This window comes from Pteropus vampyrus, unplaced genomic scaffold (assembly GCF_000151845.1).
Source record: "Pteropus vampyrus isolate Shadow unplaced genomic scaffold, Pvam_2.0 Scaffold144, whole genome shotgun sequence".
Taxonomy (NCBI): Eukaryota; Metazoa; Chordata; class Mammalia; order Chiroptera; family Pteropodidae; genus Pteropus; species Pteropus vampyrus.
In genome coordinates this window covers 3,139,156-3,159,739 of record NW_011888925.1, presented here as the reverse complement: position 1 = coordinate 3,159,739, position 20,584 = coordinate 3,139,156, and the positions used below count along the sequence as shown (strand labels likewise).

Here is a 20,584-nt window from a genome sequence, read left to right as displayed (position 1 = left end):
TGTGGGGCAAAGAGCCCAGAAAATCTTAGAGTCAGAAGGACTTGAGTTCAAATCCTGTCCTTACCACTCTGGCTGCGCCTGGACAAATCTCAGCCTCTTTCACCTGTGAAAGGGGGTGATAATGGCCCCGCTTCGCTGGCTTGGCAGGAAGAGAGCATGAGGTGAATGCTAATGCCTGGAATGGTTAGATCTTGATAATCAAGCACTAATATTTTTGTTGTTTTTTATAAATAACGACTCTACCCCGAAGACTTGAAAACTCATATTCGAAAAGATATTTGCACACCGATGTTCATAGCAGCATTATTCACAGTGGCCAGGACATGGAAGCAACCGAAGTGTCCTACAATAGATGATTGGTTAAAGAAGCTGTGGTACATATATACAATGGAATATTACTCAGCCATAAGAAGAGATGAAATGCTGCCATTTGCAGCAACGTGGCTGACCTTGAAATAATCATACTAAGTGAAATAAGCCAAACAGAAAAGGTTGAAAATCACATGATATCACATATGGGGGATATAAACCTAAAAGCAACAAATGAACAGGACAGAGACTCATAGACATGGACAATGGACTAGTGGCTACCAGAAGGGAGGAGGGAGAGGGAAAATAAAAAACTAAAATTAAAAAAAATTATATATATAGTATGAAAAAAATAAACTGGCATTTAAAAAATATAAATGACTTGATTGAAATATATAATTCACATAGCATGAAATTCACTCTTTGAAAGTGCATTTCACTGGTTTTTAGTATATTTGCATAATTGTGCAACCATCAACTCTCATCATCTCAAAAGAAACCCCATACTCATTAACAGTCACTCCTCGTTCCCTTTCCTCCTGGCAAACATTAATCTAGTTTGTCTCTCAGAGTTACGTATTCTGAATGTGTCATATAAATGGAACATGTGGCCTTTTGTACCTGGCTTCTTTCACATAGTGTAATATTTTCGAGGTTCTTTCATGTTGTAGCACATATCAGTTCTTCATCCCTTTTTATGGCTGAATAATATGCCATCATTTTTTATCCATTTATAAACATTTTGTTTATCCATTCATCAATTGATGGACATGTTTTCGATTCCCCTGGGTGTATACCTAGGAGTGAAATTGCTGGGTGACACAACATTTTGAGGACCTGCCAGACTGTTTTCCAAAGCGGGTACACCCTCTTACATTCCCACCACAGTGTTTGAGGGTTCCAATTTCTCCCTATGCTCGTCAACACTTGTTATTGTCTTTTGGTTTTAAATACCTATTATTTTTAGCCTCCTCACTGAAGCAGCTCAGAATTTGGAGGATGGGGGAGACACTCTCCGGTTCACCTTGAACCCTAAGGGGGCTCACTTTGGGACCCACCGGCAAGTACCCTCTTCAGCACAACCCCTCCCCCGGCTGGGCTGCGTTCAGGGAGATCGCGTGGATAAACAAGGATGGTAAAGGGAAGGGAGGGCTCGGCAGTTCCCGCACGCCGTCTGTCCCCAGGCGTGGATCCCTGGACACGCGGCTCTTTCCCGTCTGGTCCCGCCCTGAGACGTGGGCAGGGCGAGACCCCGCCCCTTCCTGGGAGCCCGCTCCGCCCAAACTCCTCCCCGCAAGGCGCGCCCTCCTCTGGGAGCGGGGGAGGCGGAAACGCGGAGTGGGAGGGCGGGGCAGGAGCTGGCTGGAGACCCCGGCGTCCTGCACGCCAGAGTTTAGCCCTGCCTGCCTTTTCAGGGGCTTCCATTCATTCAGGGCCAAAAGGGAACTGCCGCCACCTCCCCCAAACTGTTGTAGCCTCTAGGACAGAGGACTCAGAGAGGCTGCCCTGGAGTGAAGGGACCACCTGGTTGTAGACAGCCCTGGGGATGGAGGGGAGAAGAGACAGAGATGAACAGCTCTAGGCCTGGGAGTGTCTCGTTTTCGGGCGAGGGTCTGGGGACCCTGGATGAAGTTTTGATATTTCCAGAGTGACTGTCCAGGTGCACAAAATAAAATTCTGGAGGGTCTAGGTGGAGGACCTGGAAGCCCCAGCGTTAGGTTAGGTCTAGGTGCCCAGAATGACATTCTGGGAGGCGAAGATAGAGTCTGGGGGCCCCGGCATTAAGATGTGGGTGCACAGGACAGAATTCTGGGGGCGCAGATTAGGTAGGGTCTGAGTGCACAGGATGACATTATGGGGTGCACAAAGTGAGGACCTGGGGACTCCCGGGTATGTCTGGGGGCCTGGCATCACGGCCAATGTCCCCAAGATCGAGCGCTAGGGGACCCTGGCCCAGCGCCGGTAGGCGGCTCCCGGCGGCGCCGCGGGGGACCGGGTGGGGGCCTGCGGCCGGCCGGGGGCGGAGAAGCGGGGGGTCGGGGTCCCTCCCCCTGGCGCGGGCTCAGGAATCCGCCGAGGGGCGGGCGGAGGCGCCGGGGTGGGCCGCACCGCGGCGGGCGGGCGGGCGGGGGGCGCTTCCTGGGGCCGCGCGTCCAGGGAGCTGCGCCGTCTGTCCGTCCGCCTGTCCGCAGGCACTACCCGAGCCAGCCGAGCAGCCGGAGCCGTGGGCCGCGGGGGCGTCGCGGGCCCAAGTGAGTAGCGGTCCATGGAGGGAGGGCGGGAGCCGGAGTCTCGGCCGAGTAGGCGTCAGCGAGGAGCCAAGAGAGGCCTGCGCTCCTCTGCCCGCGCCACTGGGGGACCAGGCGGGGGCGGGGCGGCCCCAGGCGGGTGGGCCCCCAACCCCGGCCTGTGTGAGGAGTCGGCCCTCCGCCTTGGAAGGCTCCGGGGCTTCAAATGCGGTCCCAAGTGGGAGGCGGCTGGGGTCAGGGCTCTGAGTCCTGGTACAGGGAATGGGGCTGCCGTGGCAGAGGCGCCCTGACCCCTGCCAACCACCTCCCAGCCCCAGGATGCTCCCCTTCGCCTCCTGCCTCCCCGGGTCTCTACTGCTCTGGGCGCTGCTGCTGTTGCTCTTGGGGGCAGCGTCTCCCCAGGATTCGGAGGAGCCCGACAGCTACACGGTGGGGACCGTGGGGCCACTGGCCTGGGATGGGATGGGCAGGGACACAGAGAGCAGGATCCTGGGGTGGCTGCTGCTGGGGAAGATTCTCCCCTCCCCTGGTTGGTGGAGCAGCTGGGGCCATTGTTTGGAGCAGTCCCGGGAGGGTGGCCAGGCTCAGGGCCCTAGTCTTGGCCTGGTCAGTTGGAGGGGACAAGGGGTGAACACTGGCCACTGCTGGTCCCCTTGTAGGAATGCACAGATGGCTATGAGTGGGACCCCGACAGCCAGCACTGCCGGGGTGAGTGTGCCTGGGGAACTGACCCACCCCAGGAATGGGGAAGGGGATTGTAACCCCAGCTCCAAGAGCTGCAGCAGGAGCCGAGGGGCCTGTCCTCTGCCCAGCTCCATTTTGCCGAGGCCAGATCTGGTTCTCTGCGGGCCAGCTCGCCTAGGGGTGGAGAAGCCATCCAGGTCCCTCCCTCTCAGGAGAAACCCAAGACACCCTGCCCCCACCTCTCAGTAGGCAGGAGAGCAACAGGGCAGTGCCAGGAGGAGCACTCTCCTACCCAGCTCTGTCCCATCGAGGTCCCAGGAGGGGGCAGTGTCTTCGGGGGTGGGTAAGGAAACCTGCACAGCAAGTTTTGGGGAAGGATAGAGACTCTCTTGGGGGCAAGAGAATGGGGTGACTATAGGAACAGCCACCCCACCACCAGCCCTGGCAGGCCCTTGGGAGGGGTCCTGGGCAGACAGCCTTAGCTTGTTGAGAGGGTAGGCCCTGCCATGGTCGCACAGCTTAAAGAAGGCCGAGCTGGGCTCCTGCCTCCCACCCGCTCCATAGCCAGCCCAGGAGACTGGCTGTGCCCAGCAGGCCCCTCTCTGCAGATGTCAACGAGTGCCTGACCATCCCCGAGGCCTGCAAAGGGGAAATGAAATGCATCAATCACTACGGGGGCTACTTGTGCCTGCCCCGCTCGGCTGCCGTCATCAATGACCTGCATGGCGAGGGACCACCACCACCAGTGCCCCCTGCTCAACACCCCAACCCCTGCCCACCAGGCTATGAGCCTGATGAGCAAGAGAGCTGTGTGGGTGAGTGAGGGGTCACCCTGGAGCCAAGGGTTTTGGTCCTTCCAAGCGTCTTATCATTGCATCTTAAAAACTCAGACCTCATGTTCCTCCCTTGCTCAGAAGCCTCCTCCAGGCTGCTGGGGTAACATCCAGACCCTCACTTTGTGTGGGGCCCCGGTCCTTGTCCCACTGCCCCAGCCAGCCTCTGGGACCCTCCCCTCTATTGTGGCAGACACGCTGTAAGAGTCTGCCTCTCAGCCTCTGCCCCTGCCCACTCCCTGATCCATGTCTGGGTACCATGGATCTTGGAGGAGGGCTCTGGAATCAGTGCTCCAAGGCGTATGGTTTGGACCTTGATTCCCGTGCTTCCCCAGCAAGGGGTCCCACAGGTTAGGGGTGATTTTCCCATTGGCTCCCAGGCTGATAGACTGTCATTTGTGCTGCTGGGAAGGTCTAATCCACGTGTTCCTGTTTTGGGGGTGCATTACCCACACACTCATGTGAGTGGTTCCTGCCCTGTGTCCTCCAACACTGAGGTGTCGGGTGGGGTGGTGCATGAGCTCCCAGGCACGGACTGCGTGCTGTCTCCTGCAGATGTGGACGAGTGTGCCCAGGCCCTGCATGACTGCCGCCCCAGCCAGCAGTGCCACAACCTGCCTGGTTCCTACCAGTGCACCTGCCCCGATGGCTACCGCAAGATTGGGCCTGAATGTGTGGGTGAGTCTAGGAGCGGCCTCTCCAGTGCCTATTCTGTGCCCCTGGCCTGGCTCTCACCCTAGCACCTGAACCGCATTCCAACCCACCCCCAGGCTTCACCTCCAGGCCCCTGCCACCAGACATAGAACTTTAGATGTATGTATGGACCCTGGCTGACCTGGCCCAGCCCCCAGACACAGACAAGACTGAGTGCAGAGGCCTTGAGTCTTACCCAGCTTGGGCCCCACCTGACTTCCGCCTCCTGCCCTCCTTCTCCTGCCTCCATCCCAGATATAGACGAGTGCCGCTACCGCTACTGCCAGCACCGCTGCGTGAATCTGCCCGGCTCCTTTCGCTGCCAGTGTGAGCCTGGCTTCCAGCTGGGGCCCAACAACCGCTCCTGTGTAGGTGAGGCTGGGCTGGGCCAGGCTCCTGGGTCCTGGGCAGGGTGGTGTGGGCTGGGGAGCTCCCTTCCTGACCAGCCCAGGGGAATGGGTGGAATAGTGGCTCTGGGCTGTTCCTTGGCTTTCACTCCTCTGTTTTTCCTGGCACCCCCAGATGTGAATGAATGTGACATGGGGGCTCCATGCGAGCAGCGCTGCTTCAACTCCTATGGGACCTTCCTGTGTCGCTGCCATCAGGGCTACGAGCTGCACCGGGATGGCTTCTCCTGCAATGGTGAGAGCTCCACCCCTGCCAAGAGTTCCTCCGTTGGTCCCAGGGCCTGTGTCTCCTGCCACACGGTCCTGCATTTGATGCCTCCATGTCTTGTCCATTCTGTGCCCATGTACCTCCCACGTAGTCCCCCCCCAGCTGGTTGCAGAACTCCTGGCCTGGTGGGGAAGGCACAGAAGGGAGCAGTTAGGTTCCCACTGAAGCTCAGTGAGGAGACTGAGCAAGGATGTGGGTGCCCCCTGCCCGGGAGTCAGGCTGACCTGCATCTGAATCCTGGATTAAGGCAAATCGTTCTTCTCTCTAAACCCATTTATTCATCTGTAAAAGGGACTGTCTTGAGGATTAAGTGGGAAAATGACAACAGACAGTCTTTGTCAAGTCCCAAGCGATAACACTTGAAGTAAATACTATATATCCAGAACTTGCCCTGTGCAGACACTTCCCTTACGTACTTGGCCTCATTTAGTCCTGCCAACAATCTTATGAAGTATGATTGCGAAATGAGGACATTAATATCTCCTTCAAGGTTTATGGGGAGGATTATAAGAAAATAGTAAGCATAAAGTTCTTTAATGAAGTAAGGTTAAGTGACTTGCCCAAGGTCTCGCAGCTAGGGTGAGATGGGGCCAGGGCTCCATCCCGACGTTCTCATTCCATGTCAAGTGGCCATGTACCCTGTTTATGTTATGCTTTGCTGCTAAGGCCTCGCTGGAACCTGGCTCAGTGGTAGGCAGCATGAGGGAAACCAGAGTAGAAAACCTGGCTCCTGCTGTGCAGTTCACAGTTGGCAGGAGGCAACTGTGCCTGGGCTGATCATGGGTTGCAGGAATTGGGCAAGTTACTGAAAAGCAGAGCAGACTGGGCCCAGAAGGCTCAGCTAGTGTAAACCACTCATTTTATTGACAGAGAAATTGAGGTTTCCAAAACTCAAGTCAGTAAGATGTAAAGCCAAGCCTCTAGGTTCCCAGTGCTTTCATTTTGTTTTCTTACAGTTCTGGGGCAAAGAGAGAGGTCTGTGAGCTGGGCGGTTTGGGCAGAATTTTGAATTCTGTCCCCCTACTGTGCTTTGCATGGCTTGTCCCATGCCCCCAACATGGGGCTGGGCTCCCTCCATAAACATTTGTGGGACTGAATTGAGAGGACTGCCCTTGACCCAGAGTCCTCATGTCCACTCTCCCTCAGATATCGATGAGTGCAGTTACTCCAGTTACCTCTGCCAGTACCGCTGTGTCAACGAGCCAGGCCGCTTCTCCTGCCACTGCCCGCAAGGCTACCAGCTGCTGGCCACACGCCTCTGCCAAGGTACAGGTTGCCCAGGGCAGGGTGGTGTCAGGGGTTGATGGCCTGACGTCTGGGTTCCAGCCCCTCTTCCCTGACAGACATTGATGAGTGTGAGTCTGGCGCACACCAGTGCTCTGAGGCCCAGACTTGTGTCAACTTCTACGGGGGTTACCGCTGTGTGGACACCAACCGTTGCGTGGAGCCCTATGTCCAGGTGTCTGACAAGTGAGTCAACTTGACGCTAGGCCCCCAAGTGAACTACAACTCCCACAGGGCTCTGGGGCTGGCTGGCATTTATTAGGGCTGGTAAGTGCCCAGAGGGCTGATGTGAGTTGTAGTCCTTCATGGCTAAACTATGCATGCTTTATAGGAGTGGGAGAATCCTTTTGAGATTCCTAATTTTGGGGATGGGCCAAATTTGGGAAATGGGCAAGGACCTCATTTGTATCCGCATCTCGGGGTCCCTAGTCGCTGCCTCTGTCCGGCCTCCAACCCCCTGTGCCGGGAGCAGCCCTCGTCCATTGTGCACCGCTACATGACCATCACCTCAGAGCGCAGCGTGCCCGCGGACGTGTTCCAGATCCAAGCGACCTCTGTCTACCCCGGCGCCTACAATGCCTTTCAGATCCGTGCGGGAAACTCGCAGGGGGACTTCTACATTAGGGTAAGGCTTTCCCCTACCCCCACCCCTCAAATGACATGCATAATCCAAAAGTGAATTCCAGGAAGCTTTAAGTGGGAGATTGTTTATGGCACCATGCCCCGCCTCTTCTCAAAGCCCCGCCCCCAGGAGGCAGAATTTCGGTAGAAGAAAGGTAGGAGTGTTCCTTCCTAATTCCCTTGGTACAGACTACAGATTGTTAAATGCAGTTCTGATGAGGCACTCACATAGACACTGGGGTTTGAGTCTCCCCGACTGGTTTCCATTTCTGGCCTCAATTTCTTCGGCCTTAGTACAAGAGACTGACATGAGATGCCTTCCAAGTTAACAGAGCAGGGACCCAGAAGGGCGGGCAGGTGGAGCTGGGCCTTGGAGAGAGAGGCAGCTGGGGTTGGTGGTGGGGCCTGGGGTCAGAGACGCAGCTCTGCTGGTGGGGCTTTTTGGAGGGAGAGTCCAGGTCTGATTCGCAGTGAGAGGGGCAAGGGTCTGTCTGGTATCAGTGTTTGTTTTCTTTCTGAAATCGAATGCTTAGAAAGGGAGTCTGCCTGCTCCAGGCCACCAAAGGCCCCACCAGTCCCCAAAGCCTCACACCTGGCCCTGAATCATCAGTTGACTTTGGTTAGACAAAAGAACTAGCTGGAAAGTGTGGGAAGAGCACCAGTGGGAGATTTCTGAGGACAGGAGCCTGGGTACTGGAAAGACGAGATGGCAAGAGTGTCGTGGAGCCAGACGAGAGCCTGGGGTCACAGCCTGGCTGGGCTCTCTATCCACTTCACGCCCCGAACGGTGCAAAGTATGGGGCAGGGAGGTGAGGCTTGGGAGGGTCCTGGCCCATAGGTTGATGCAATCTACATGTCCCCCCACCTGTTGTGCCCTGCAGCAAATCAACAATGTCAGCGCCATGCTGGTCCTCGCCCGGCCTGTGACGGGCCCCCGGGAGTATGTGCTGGACCTCGAGATGGTAACCATGAACTCCCTCATGAGCTACCGGGCCAGCTCTGTACTGAGACTCACCGTCTTCGTGGGGGCCTACACCTTCTGAGGCGTGGGGGGTGCCCTCAGGGAGGGGGAGGTCCCTGTAGCCAAGGAGCCTGGGGCTCAGGGATGACTGTTCTGCTAAAAGAAAAGATGCTATTGTGAAGGGTAGACAGAGAAAGGCAATAAAGGGAGAAAGAAGGAGTCCTGGTGGCTGAGGTGGGTGGGAAACCCTGTAGAGAACCCCAGACTGGGGACAGGGCCAGGTTTGTGGGAGGCGAGCCAAGTCCACCTAAAGCAGGGTCAGCTCAGGCCCGAGGGAGCCCCACTGATAGGAGCTGTGTCCCCAAGGCTGGGATTGGTCTATGGACCACGGGCATCAGAATTGCCGTGAGAAAGGAGGAGGTAATAATGCTGCAAACTCCAGGCCCTCGCAAGAATCTGGGCTCGGCTGGTTTGCAGGGAGCCTGAGAAAGCCCGCTCTGCACAGTGCCAGGAGGCCCTGGGTTTCGACCTGAGCCTGGCCTCAAACTATCAATTTGGATAAACCCTAGTAGCTCCCTGGGCCTCAGTTTTCCAATCCATATAATGAGGCAATTGGGCTGTTAGAGCTTTTCAAACTTTTTCTTTTCCAAGCTACAGGACCTTTTATCAAAGGAAATTTTGTTTGATCAGGGACCCCCTGAGGATATAAACTAGATTCGAAGTTGCAAACACCTCCCTGCCAGTCTCAGTGCCCTGCCTGGGAACCCCAGGGTCCTCAGTTTAAAAACCACTGGGCCCAGTGGGCTCCCCAGTTCCTGCCTGGATATTTTACAAAGCCCTGGGGATTGGTATTTCTTCCATAACACATAAAGCTGCAAACATTTAGATTTTTATTATAGCCCATAAGATTCTGGTTAAAAGGCTAGCTAGTGCGGGAAGGTGAGAGTTGGGGTCTGTCTTGTGACACAGTTCAGGTCAGGGGGCTGTAGCTGCAGTAGAGCTGGGACAAGGTCCTGCTCAGAGCGGGCCCCAGATTCCTGCGTGAAAAGAAAGGCTAATGAGAGTCAGGTCCCGGTGACAGCAACTTCGGGCCCAGCCACCCGCTCTCGCGAGGCCGTCTCGTGCCTCACCTCTGCAGTCGCCCACACTTGACAGTGCTCAGCAGCATCTCCTGTTCCTTGGGGGTGGCACAGGCATCGTAGGCGGCCAGCAGACTGGAGGTGGAGGGGGGTGTTTGAGTTTCTAAGGCCTGACAATGGCTGAATGCTGGCCCATCTGAGCAACTTGGGCCAAAGTCATGGGAGACAGGCAGGAAGCGGTCAGCGAGGATTAAAGGAGTCAGGGCCACTGCCGCCCTGTCTGAGGCTAGCAGTCGAGGTCCTGCTCCATTCCGCTCGTCCTCCCTTTGTGCTCCTGCAAATGTTCTCCAAGTTCCTGGCCAAGTCTTCACGGCCCAACCCCCTCCTCCAGGATGCCTTCTCCGCTGCACCAGGTGGGGTGTCTCCCTCTCTCCTGCGGGCTCCTCCAACACCTGAGATACTACTTAGTCCTGAGTGGCACTGTCTCTTTCACTACCCAACCTCCATGGACTCCCCAGGGTTCAGATGAATCTGTCTACCTCCTGGTCTACACGGCCTTCACAGAACCAGACCCAGACAAAGCACTGGTTGAGCTGAATTCCACGTAGGGAAGGCAGGTGCAGTGGACCCGAGGGGCTCTGTGGAGGCCTACCTGGCGGGGGTGCTGTACCGATCCACCAGGGCTGCTGCCTTCTCCCCACTCACTCCTCGCACTTGCATCAGCTGCCTGGCGAAGACCTCCCTCACGGACTGGGCCTGGGATCAGGGCGGACTGTGTCAGGGGCGGTCTGCGGCCAGACCGTGGGAGGAGCTGGGCAAATGCACTACCTTGTTCTTGATGGCTCCAGCGTTGAAGTCACTGAAGGTGAGGAGTGAGCAGAGAGGATTTGGGGAGGGCCCAGACCCCGATACAGGGTCCCCTGGGGTTCCCCAGGGGCGACTGCATAGCGTGTGGCCCTAAGGAGAGAAGAGACTGAGGCCAGGCCAGAGCTCTAGGGAAAACCCCCCGGGCCAGTCCTTGCCCAATCCTAGGCCTCAGTGGGCCAGCCTGAGAAATAGGGATCTCTCTCACCTTGACTTCCTTAGGGAAGGCAGGGCCCAGATAAGGGAACAGTGCCAGAAAGGCGCACCTGCTCACCTGGTAGAGTCTCTCCAGGCCCCGTGTCAAGAGAGCCAGGTAGGCAGCTGACTCCTTAATGTCTGCTGTACGTTTCACAAAGAAGCCATCGATGACCTGGCAAAGAGAACCCAACAGAGAGAGGTGGCTCTTAGCCTGAGCCACAGACCACGGGGTCCCTGCCAGCTCGGCCCTGCCCTCCCAGCTCACCTGAGTGTTGGTGACAGCCTGCAGTAGTGTGCTCTCAGGAAGGCTGAGGTTGTGCACTGAGCCATGCTCCTCCACCAGGTACACTCTGTGCCCCAGGCCACAGCGCTTCAGCCGGAACTAGGGGGGGTGGAGACAGGGATGGGGAGGGTCAGGCCTGGATGCCCTTATGTTGGGCCATCCATCATGTCACACATTGTCATGGGACCCGGGTCCCACCAATTCACCTCCTTGCCCTCCCTAGCCTCCACCTCAGAGTGGCCTCCACACCTCTGTTCGTGCTGTTACTCTTGCATGAAAAGCCCATTCTCCATCTTTGAATGATGCCCATTCTTTAAGCCTCCTTTGGCCTATTGTGGCCTGACTATGGGGTCAGCCCCATAGCCAGGACCAAGATACAGCCACTGTGGTTCCACTCCTGGAGCTTTGGGCATTGTTTTCATCAGACTACAGGGGCTGGACACCCCAGTAGTCTTTAACATGCTCCACAGCCCAGACAGGCACCCTGCACACCTGCTGTACCCCTGGAGGGGCCCGACGAGGTCTGATCTTGGGGCTGCCCGGCAGCAGCTCTAATGCGGTATGGCTGGAGTTGTGGGAGCTCTGCCTTGAAGCCACCCAGAAGTGCCCCTGGATTCCTCCTGACCCCCAGAGCAGGCAGGAAGCAGGGGGTGTGGTGAGGCCAGTAAAGGAACCTTTTGCTCCCGGAAGCGGCCATCAATGATGCTGCTGCACAAGTCATCCATCCGCTTGCGCTCCACGATGTGGTCCAGGACTAGTTCCCCAGGTCTCGCTGCCAAGAGGCCAAAAAGGATCCTGTTGGCTCACGTCCCCCACCCACCATGCTCTGCCTCACACCCACCTGCCTGTCTATGCCCCTTACCCGGGTCTCTGGGCCTGGTCTCCTGTGCTACCCACACGAAGTCCCCGACGTGCAGCTTGCGCACCATGTGGGCTACGTGCAGCCGCTGCAGCTGGCGGATCAGCTCTGGTCTGTGCCCTGCCCTGGAATCGCAAAGTGAGAGGCATAGGTCATGGCAGGCCAGTGCTGCCCCTGGCGTCTCCCTCACTTCCGCCCACCTCACTCACCCCTTGGTCTCGCCTATGTCCACACACAACAGCACCCTGTACTCTCCAGGCCTCAGCTCCAGCAGCTGCTGCTGGACACTGCCTTCGCTGGCGCCACTGGAGTGGGGGGAGGAGGGGGTGGTGTGTGTGAGGCCAGAACCCCAGTGCCAGGGCAGTCTCCCTCCAAACCCAGTGGAAATGGGGCAGCCACAGCTCAGCTGCAGGTGATGGAGATCGGGGTGGGGCGTTGGCCTCACTCCTGCTCCCCTTTTCTCTGCACCCCCCTTTCTGTCCCCCCACTCCTCACAGCTCAGCTGAAACCAATCCTGGCACTTCTGGCGCCGCTGCAGAGGGCTCCTCTGGCCCGATGCCCACATTCAGTGAGCTCAGGGCCTCTGACTCGGCCAGCTTCTGGGCCAGCTCCAGACCCTCCGAGGTCAATGAGTACCTGGCAGGCGGAGGAAACGAACACAGATCCCCCTTCTTCACTCATACCTGGCAGGCTCCTGTGCCTGTCCCCAGCTAGGCTGGCCTCACCACCCCCTTGGCGAGCCTGCACGAATAAGTCCAGTGGCTTCCACTGTCACCTCCCTAGGGCTATGTTCCTGCCCCTCAGATCAGTGTCTGGTAGATCTGACCAGGGCCATTTCTCAGGTCTGCAATACGTCTCAAACTCTCCTCTCTCTGGGCTGCCTTTCCTGCATCTCTACCCTTCGGATTCTAAGAGGTGTCAAATACCACGTCCTCAGCAAAGCCCTTCTGCTCCTCCAATAATCTGTGGCACTTCCCCACCCCCCACTACTTAGTCTCAGATCTTGGTACTCCAACAGTGTTGGCTCCTGAGGGCAAGGCCTCCCTTCCCCAGCCTCAACAGCATGAGGCCTGGGAATTGCTGGGTGACTGTGGACCCCATTCAGAATATCATGTATGCTCCCACTCCTTGCCTCCTGTATCCCCTGCAGTCGGCCCCACCTGGCTGGCTGGTGTGTCCTGAGAACCAGGTTCCTGTGGAGGAGGGAGCGGAGGGCTGGCCAGGTTCGAGCATTTCCAGGGGCCACCTGTCCAGAGGGAGGAGACCCATAGCCCCTGGTGCTACTATGTGTCCAATTCCCTGGGCCCCACACCACAGCTTGCTCCTGAGAAGGGCAGCCTCTCGTGGGCTCAAGGTCAGACCCAGAGCCACGCGGCCACATCCTTCCCCACCTCAGGGCTCACCCCAGAAGCCTTCTGGGCACACCTCTGCAGCAGCTCCTCCTTAGTTAGGAAGCTGTGGCCACCAGGATTCTGTAACCAAGGCAGAAATGTAACCAAGGTAGGCGCAGTACCTGGACCAGTCTCCTCCTGGAGCCTCATGTCCCACTGCCTCAGTTCCCTTGACTCAGGGGGTAGCAAAGCACTCACCAGGTGTTCTCTATAGAGCAAGAGCAGTATGGCCCGGGCTCCGGAGTGCCGAGCTGGCCAGAAACTGCCAGAGCCTCCTGCCTTAGGCTGGGCCAGAACCTGAAAGGCACAAAGGGGCTTTGAAAACAAAAGCCAGCCAGCCAGCCAGCCATTGCAGACTCAATCCATGACAGGGCTGAGGTTCAAGTTCTATCTCAACAGGCCACATGGCCCTGGACAAGTCACACAGCTGCCTCTCAGTTTCCACAGCTGTAAAATAGGACAGATGATGGGATGACCTGCAAAGCTGGGATGAGAAGGTGGAGAATTGTGGGGTAGTGTAATCTCCTTGGTCCAGCCTCAGTTCTGCCACCCACTGCAGGACTCAGTAACAGCAACCCCCACAGTTTACTGGGCTTGGCCCCCTAAATAGCTTGATTATGAACTATCTCAATGGACTATTATCAATCCAGAGACCCATCTACAAGTGAGAAAACGAAGTATCAGAAGAAGTCAGTCATTTGCCCAAGGCGAGGTATCACTGGTGGGGAGATCTGGACCCAGGCCTGCAAAGCCTCTCAAACCAGAAAAATCTTACTCCTGATGCTCTCACTTTCCCTGCCACCCCCCCTTGCCCCCTCCTCACTGGCATGGAAGAGTCCTGGACTTCAGCAGGTGACCTTTCCGGGGCTGGATTCTTGGCTCCAGATGAACCAGGGGCATGGTCGCCTGCTGGAGCAGAAGAGAGTCAATCCCGGACCCTACCGAATCCAGCAGCTGGGAAGGTCTGGGACGCTGCCAGCTCGGGTGGTAAGTGAGAATGGAGAGGTTCCGAGAGCCGGCCACTAGCTCGAGGTCAGTCAGTAACTTGGACAGGAGTAGGGCGCTTGAAGCTAAGGTACCCCAGGTGGTTATGGAGGCTGCGTTGCGGAAGGCTCAGGGGACCACTGACCGCTGCCCCCAGTGCTCACCACCGGATGATTCGTGCTGCTGCAGCCGCTGATCCAGCATCCGGCAGAGCCCGTCTCCGAAGTGCCGTAGAATCTTAGCTTCTTTGCCGCTGCGCAGGGGCAGTGGGTAACGCCGGAGGGAGCGCAGCGCCTGGCGGGGGCAGGAAATACCCTATCTTGTCAGGGGGGTCCTCTGGCTCGGCCAGCATCTATCCCCATCAGGACCGACGAGACCCACCTTCTGAAACACGAACTGCGTGCGGCGCCCCCTGCTGGCTGCCTCGTCTCGCCACTCAGTCAGCCACCGTACGAAGAGCGGGTTGGGGCAAACCGGCAGCGGGCGTTTCCGGCCCAGGCGGACCGGCGCCGCCATAAGCCCCAGGACTGGTTCTTTGGCGCCTCACGCCGGCGGTACTGAGACGCCGCCAGTTTTGGAGAGAGGATTCGAACACCTGGCTCTGGCGGGTGAGGGCGGGACCTCTTAAATCACGTGGCCCCACGAGGGGCACTAACTAGAGGATAGCCTCCCTCTGCCCTCCCCGCCCCTGCACTACTCTAAGTGGTTGTTGCGGAGGACAGTCTCTAAGACTTTCGCCCCTTCGGCCCTCCCGGCCAGGACTAGCCTTTTGGACGCGCCCAACCCAGGCTCCCCGAGCCTTGACCCGCCCCTTCCGCCCATCCCAGATTCTAGAGGACGTTTGTGCCAGCGAAAGGCGGACAGCGCCCTCAAGTGGCTGGGAGGGCTGGCTGGAGCGGTGCTTAACTAAGTAACCTGAGGCTGTCAGTTTCAGCTTCGCCCAGCGAAGGAGGCTGAAGAGTGACCGGCTTTCGTGAAGAGCCTGAAAGGTCGGGGGTGGGAGACAAACGGGTGCAGGTATAGTTGCAGGAGAGATATTTAGGACGGGGTACAGGGGATGAGGACACCAAGATAACGCAGAAGGAGCCGAAGGACCCTCCGAGGAAATGGCGACCCCTACGAGCTGGCGAGGGGGGGCGGCGACGCAGGGCAGTGAGGGAGGGGTGTGAAGTCGGGGATGTGCAGAGAAGACCAAAACTAGTAAGACCGGCGGAGGGGGACAGAGAACAAGTAGAAGGGGGACAAGTAGGAGGTGCCGGACATCCTGGCAGGTCGGGGGCTGGCTGAGATGGGCACGTGGTTGGATCTGGGTGAGCAGGCTGGGGTAAGAAGCCTGGACAAGGGTGAGAGAACACTTCGCCGTTTTACTCATTGGAGGTGGGGACCCTCGGGGAGGTTTAAGATGTAATCTGCGAAGAGGTCCTAGGTTGAGGGTCACGCATGGAGGAATTGAGCACAAGGGGCTCGCCTGAGAATTGGAGGAGCACCAGCAGTCATACCGGAAGTTGCGAGGTGGTAGTCGGGGACCTTCGAAGAGCGCCAGGCCCGCCCCTTCAGACTCCGCCCAGCTACGACCCAGCCCCTCCAGCCTACTCCGTTCTCCCGCCTCCCGCCTGACGCTGCCTTATAAGGAGCCTCCAGCTAGCGTTAGGGTTGGTCCCGCCCACTCTAGTGTCTTGTCCTAATAAGGACAACTAGGGCATCCCGCGGCTAGGGGCGGGCGGGAGTGCGTCTCCAGGGTAACTACGATATTCCCCTCCCCCTCCTCGTTGCTCCTGGAAACTTCAAAGCTCGAAGGTGGGACCAGTTTCCTCTTCTGGCAGGGTCGCTAGCGGGAGGCGGGGGGTTCGAGCTGTAGCCTTCACCTGGGGCTGCCCGTAGCTTGCTCGGTGGGCGAGCGGTGCGGCGAAATGTCCCCGACTACAACCCCCAGTGTGCTCTGCGAAGTACTCCACTCTCGGGTATCGCTCCCGGGTCTTGAAGACCGGTTTCTAGATCTTCAATTACACCCTTTATTCCGTTTATAGAATAAATAGCCCTAGTTCCTTGTTTGAGACCCTTGTCTCCTATTCCTTCACAGTGAGGCCATAGTCATTGTTTGAGGCCAATGAAAGCTTCTGAAGTCCCCCAACCTAGTTTCTTTTTGTGAAGCTAGCCTCAATTTTGCGGGCATTAACCATATGCCTGGTTTAAACTTGAGGGATTAAAGTCCGATTTAAGACACATTTCCTCTTTTCACTGTCTAGTAAAAGGCACATAACCCTTTAATTGAATGCACAAACCCCTGCACGTCTTTATTGCCTCGTGAATTTGCCATTTAAAAGGACAAACTTTTCAAAGATTTCCTTGTAGCCTTTCCCTTATGTTTTTCTCTTATTTTATTGAAATTGCATATGGCCTTTTCTAAAGAGACGAGTAGCTTTGCACATGGTGGGTGCTCAATGATTATTGAAGGCGCCTTATACATGCAATTTTCCTTGCTCAAGGACTGGGTAGTTGCTTCAATTCAGAAAAGCAAAATACTAATAAACTCAAAACCTTCAGACCAAGGGATCTAGAAAGTGCCAAGATGGATCTTAAGGAAACCGTTTCACAACCGCGTGAAGGGCCCCGAAATAGAGGCTATTTTTCGGGTCATATTACTGAGCACAGGGGCCTTTCCTAGCACAGAGCGTTTCCTGGGAAATTCGACCAATGGGCGCGCTCTGCGTGCCATATGCCCGCCTCTCTCGGCGGTCTCGGACTACATTTCCCGGTATGCAATGTGGCGCTGGGAGGACAGCGGACGAAAAAGACTGTTACCCAGCGAGCCCCGAGGACGGCGCAGATCCTTTGGACTTCATTTCCCGTCGGCCTGCAGTGGGAGCGCCGGAAGCCCGCCCCGCCCCTCATTGTGCGGCTCATACTAAACGGAAGGGGCCGGGAGAGGCCGCGTTCAGTCGGATCCCGGCAGCAGCTGCAGCGGCTCTTCTCTTCTCTGGCTCTCTTTGCTATCTCCTTTTTGCTTCCGGAAACATGGTGAGCGCCGGCCACAGTGCCTGAACGGAGGCAGCTGCGAGTCGGATGTCTGTGCGCGCGGGAGGGAACAGGGAGCGACATCCGCATCCCCTCCCCCAGCGCCCGGGACGCGATGAGGGTCTCGTGCTGAGGGGCGGGAGGCGCCGGCACGCGCGTGCGCGCACGCGGGCGCCTGGGAGGGCCCGCTCGGAAGTCGCACGCGCGCCCCCCGGTCTCTCTCCCCCTCCCCCATCCCACTGGTGCGCCCGCGCCGACACTAGCCGTGGGGGAGGGGTCCGTGGCGCGCGCTCGCTCCTCGCCGAGCTGTCGGTGGCGCGCGCCGCGGCTGGTGAAGCGAGTCGGTTCACGAGAGCGCGCGCTCGACGGGAGCACGCGGCATCCGAACCTGGCCCGGGGGCGGCGAAGGAAAAGCGCGCGAGCGGTCTCGGCGCGCGCGCGCCCCACCCAAGGGCTGTTCCTGTCTCTTCGTCACCCTCCCTCGGCAGGCTGGTCTGTCTCGAGAGCAGGTGGCAGGGATGCCTGCACCCGGGAGGGGCGGGGGCGGCGCGCTAGTGGGGCATGCGTGGGCGTCTGGGATTAAGGGCTTGCACCGCGCAACAAGGAGCGGATCCCTCAGAGGCAACGGCCCTGCCCCGGAGCGAGCGAGCCCACAAAGCGATCTGAGTTCTCCGCCTTGTATGCCGGGTAAAGGCTAGGACCGTGCTGTCGGCCGGCGCGTGCGCACACGGTCAGGCCTGGCCGCTGGGCCCGAAGCCCTGGACAAGCGGGGCTGTCGGCTTTCCCGGATGGGGCCTGAGGGAGGAGCCGAGTTTAGGGAAGTGACCCAGGCGGGCACCGCCCGGAAATCACCCCGCCCCCTGGGTTCGGCCCGAGGGCTGCGAGAGCCGAAAGTTGTGTAACTTGCCCGGGCTTCGGCCCGCAGTCGAGGTGGCTGTTGTGCCGGCCAATAAAGGCGATTCTTCGGGGTTGAGGCCCTGGAGATGCTGCTGCCCCCGGGTAAGGGTTTTTCTTGGGGAGGGGGCTGAGCCTGGCGGAGCTCTTCCCCGCATATTCCGGAAGCGGCTGAGTCACGTGGCCGGCTTCCTCTGCAGTTCCGGGAGAGGGGGCGCGGCAGATTTCACTGTGGACGGCCGCTGACTTTTTGGAATAGGGTGTCCCCAAGCACGACCCAGAATAGAAGTTTAAAGAGCTCTCAAGGTCCGTGGGCACTTGAGTTTGGCCTGTTTCAACGACTTCGGGGCCTTAATTTTTTTCCAGAGGACGGGGTTAACTGGGGGGTTGTAATTCTTGCTTTGCTTAAGGAAGAAAAACTCCAGCAGAGAAGATAGTTCGTGTAATCATTGCATTGAGCAGTTCTGTTGAACTTGTTAGAGCTGTTGAACATCTTTGGTGTCCCCTCTAGCATTGTAGGATCCTGGTTCTCTTTGTATAAGGTGACTGTGACCTGGGGGTCTTGGGTTCACTTCGTCTATCTGAAGTTCCGAGTTAATGGTTTTATCGAAAAGTTGAGATTGAGTATAGTGAGTAGGAAACGGGTCAGTTGCCTGTGAATTCTAATTCTGGGTTCACGGCTCAGCCAAGGTTCTCCTCATAGTTTTGGCCTGTAAGATGCTGGGGTGGAGAGGAACAGTGCTGAATTAGGTGATTAGAGGTCTCACTTCTATGGCTGCCATTTTAGGGTTGTGCCTCATTTAGTTTTTTGAAAGTGGCTGAGTGAGAAAATAGGGACATTGTTTTGGGGAAGGGGATAAACAACCTTTTGGGGCTGAGGACTATAGTATGTTGGCATCCAGATGCATCTTCCCAGGAAGCAGAGAGACTACAGGGAGAGTCCTAGAAACCTTTTCCTTATGAGATGTATGTGTGGCTTGTCCCTCAGGCCTCCGGTGTGGCTGTTTCTGATGGAGTCATCAAAGTGTTTAATGACATGAAGGTGCGCAAGTCGTCGACACCAGAAGAGGTGAAGAAGCGCAAGAAGGCGGTGCTCTTCTGCCTGAGTGAGGACAAGAAGAACATCATTCTGGAGGAGGGCAAGGAGATCCTGGTAGGTGACGTGGGCCAGACTGTGGATGACCCGTACGCCACCTTTGTGAAGATGCTTCCGGACAAGGACTGCCGCTATGCCCTCTACGATGCAACCTATGAGACCAAGGAGAGCAAGAAGGAGGACCTGGTGTTTATCTTTTGGTAAGCTCCTCATGCAGGCACCTGTTCGTCGTCACCTGTCCTAGCTCTGCCCCACCCCAACCCCTTTCTTAGGATGAGAACTCAGGCTCCTGATTAACCATTGGTCTCTGCGGTCTTTGGGGTGTGAGGGGAATGTTGTAACAAAACACTCGTCAGTGAGGAACTTGATAAAAGCTTGAATGCTAGGAGCCCGCGGAAGTGGCGTAGTCATCAGTCGCTTGAGGGCACTGGCTAGACTCGGAGGGGACTTTGCTGTAAGTTCTCTGTTTCCCTCCAGGGCCCCTGAGTCTGCACCCCTTAAGAGCAAAATGATCTATGCCAGCTCCAAGGACGCCATCAAGAAGAAGCTGACAGGTAAGGGCCAGCTTTGGTAGTGCCACATGCCTTTCTGCTCAGGCCTTGGCTCCTCCCCCTCCTGGCCTGTTTGGAAGGTAACCTTGTTCCTTCCATCTGTTCTGATTGGCTCCCTCCCAGCCATCAACTCCCCGCCACCACCCCAGTGTTTCCTGCTCACAGATGCTCCCTTTTTCCCCACAGGGATCAAGCATGAATTACAAGCAAACTGCTATGAGGAGGTCAAGGACCGCTGCACTCTGGCAGAGAAGCTGGGGGGCAGTGCCGTCATCTCCCTGGAGGGCAAGCCTTTGTGAGCCCCCTCCAGCCCCCTGCGTGGAGCATATGGCAGCCCCAGACCTGCCTGTGGGGGTTGCAGGCTGCCCCCTTCCTGCCAGACCGGAGGGGCTGGGGGGATCCCAGCAGGGGGAGGGCAGTCCCTTCACCCAGTTGCCAAACTGCCCCCCACCCCCTGGACCTCCCTCCTTTCTCCACCCCTGACGGTTCTGGCCTTCCCAAACTGCTTTTGATCTTCTGATTCCTCTTGGGTTGAAGCAGACCAAGTTCCCCCCAGGAACCCCAGATTGGGGGGTCCTGTATTTTTTTTAACGATATCCCAACTCCCTACCTATCCCTCCCCTTTCCCGTGCTGCCAACTTCTAACCGCATTAGTGACTCTGTGCTTGTCTGTTTAGTTCTGTGTATAAATGGAATGTTGTGGAGATGACCCCTCCCCACGCTGCCTGGTTCCCTTCCCCTTTTCCACCTGGTCACGGCCACTTACGGGAACAGGACGAGTAAGGAATGACCTTCAATTAAAAAAGAAAAAAAGACAATAAAAAGGCTCACTAATAGGATGTTTGTTTCAGGGTTGGGGTTCAGGGGACCTTGTGGGGGAAGTAGGTTGGGAAAATGAGCCTCTCTTTTCTGTACCCTCACTGGCCTCAGTGACTGGCTCAGCCTCTCTTGACAGCATGCATACCCTCCAGGTGGTACCGCAGTTGGCATTAGGCTAGCTGTTTAAGAGGTGGCTGAACCAGGGTGTGTCCACCAGGGTGCCCTTGAGCAAAAGGGGCTTT

The 20,584-nt window shown here is 57.1% G+C and overlaps 3 protein-coding genes across 9 annotated transcripts; 2 read left to right on the top strand and 1 right to left on the bottom strand.

Moving 5' to 3' along the window:
- Nucleotides 1-2,315: 2,315 nt before the first annotated feature.
- Nucleotides 2,316-9,041, top strand: EFEMP2 (EGF containing fibulin extracellular matrix protein 2). Its single transcript, XM_011368862.2, has 11 exons — nt 2,316-2,561; nt 2,870-2,987; nt 3,218-3,266; nt 3,851-4,057; nt 4,631-4,753; nt 5,024-5,140; nt 5,291-5,410; nt 6,590-6,709; nt 6,787-6,913; nt 7,157-7,352; nt 8,230-9,041. Exons 2-11 carry the CDS (start codon nt 2,877-2,879, stop codon nt 8,389-8,391), a joined length of 1,332 nt encoding a protein of 443 aa, XP_011367164.1. The 5' UTR covers nt 2,316-2,561; nt 2,870-2,876; the 3' UTR covers nt 8,392-9,041.
- Nucleotides 9,042-9,182: 141 nt separating this feature from the next.
- MUS81 (MUS81 structure-specific endonuclease subunit) lies at nt 9,183-15,086 on the bottom strand. 7 transcript variants are annotated; one of them, XM_023535697.1, is made up of 16 exons: nt 14,349-15,086; nt 14,132-14,261; nt 13,807-13,892; nt 13,182-13,280; nt 13,018-13,064; nt 12,725-12,838; nt 12,088-12,228; nt 11,802-11,897; nt 11,596-11,717; nt 11,408-11,505; nt 10,716-10,832; nt 10,461-10,622; nt 10,217-10,345; nt 10,041-10,144; nt 9,440-9,592; nt 9,183-9,346 (listed from the first exon to the last, which is right to left on the bottom strand). In XM_023535697.1, the coding sequence occupies exons 1-16, from the start codon at nt 14,481-14,483 to the stop codon at nt 9,280-9,282; spliced, it is 1,800 nt and encodes a 599-aa protein (XP_023391465.1). In that variant the 5' UTR covers nt 14,484-15,086; the 3' UTR covers nt 9,183-9,279. The 7 variants fall into 7 exon arrangements, with proteins under 7 accessions (XP_023391465.1, XP_023391467.1, XP_023391466.1 ...); XM_023535699.1 differs by having other exon boundaries at nt 10,527-10,622; nt 14,349-14,799; XM_023535698.1 differs by having other exon boundaries at nt 12,753-12,838; nt 12,996-13,064; nt 14,349-14,796.
- A 1,379-nt stretch (nt 15,087-16,465) lies between these two features.
- Nucleotides 16,466-20,360, top strand: CFL1 (cofilin 1). Its single transcript, XM_011368861.1, has 4 exons — nt 16,466-16,985; nt 18,865-19,172; nt 19,450-19,526; nt 19,710-20,360. The coding sequence occupies exons 1-4, from the start codon at nt 16,662-16,664 to the stop codon at nt 19,820-19,822; spliced, it is 822 nt and encodes a 273-aa protein (XP_011367163.1). The 5' UTR covers nt 16,466-16,661; the 3' UTR covers nt 19,823-20,360.
- The last annotated feature ends 224 nt before the right edge of the window (nt 20,361-20,584 follow it).

What these genes read in the sequence shown, in the direction of transcription:
- MUS81 (XM_023535697.1), bottom strand. Translation starts at nt 14,483, where the DNA reads ATGGCGGCGCCGGTCCGCCTGGGCCGGAAACGCCCGCTGCCGGTTTGC. An exon ending in AAGGAGGAGCTGCTGCAGAG is followed by an intron (nt 12,839 to 13,017) that starts GTGTGCCCAGAA and finishes CCCTCTGGACAG; the next exon opens with GTGGCCCCTGGAAATGCTCG. An exon ending in CCTTCCCTAAGGAAGTCAAG is followed by an intron (nt 10,346 to 10,460) that starts GTGAGAGAGATC and finishes TTCTCTCCTTAG; the next exon opens with GGCCACACGCTATGCAGTCG.
- EFEMP2 (XM_011368862.2), top strand. Translation starts at nt 2,877, where the DNA reads ATGCTCCCCTTCGCCTCCTGCCTCCCCGGGTCTCTACTGCTCTGGGCG. An exon ending in TGAGCAAGAGAGCTGTGTGG is followed by an intron (nt 4,058 to 4,630) that starts GTGAGTGAGGGG and finishes TGTCTCCTGCAG; the next exon opens with ATGTGGACGAGTGTGCCCAG. An exon ending in GGCCACACGCCTCTGCCAAG is followed by an intron (nt 6,710 to 6,786) that starts GTACAGGTTGCC and finishes CTTCCCTGACAG; the next exon opens with ACATTGATGAGTGTGAGTCT.
- CFL1 (XM_011368861.1), top strand. Translation starts at nt 16,662, where the DNA reads ATGGGCGCGCTCTGCGTGCCATATGCCCGCCTCTCTCGGCGGTCTCGG. An exon ending in TTTTTGCTTCCGGAAACATG is followed by an intron (nt 16,986 to 18,864) that starts GTGAGCGCCGGC and finishes CTTGTCCCTCAG; the next exon opens with GCCTCCGGTGTGGCTGTTTC. An exon ending in CATCAAGAAGAAGCTGACAG is followed by an intron (nt 19,527 to 19,709) that starts GTAAGGGCCAGC and finishes TTTTCCCCACAG; the next exon opens with GGATCAAGCATGAATTACAA.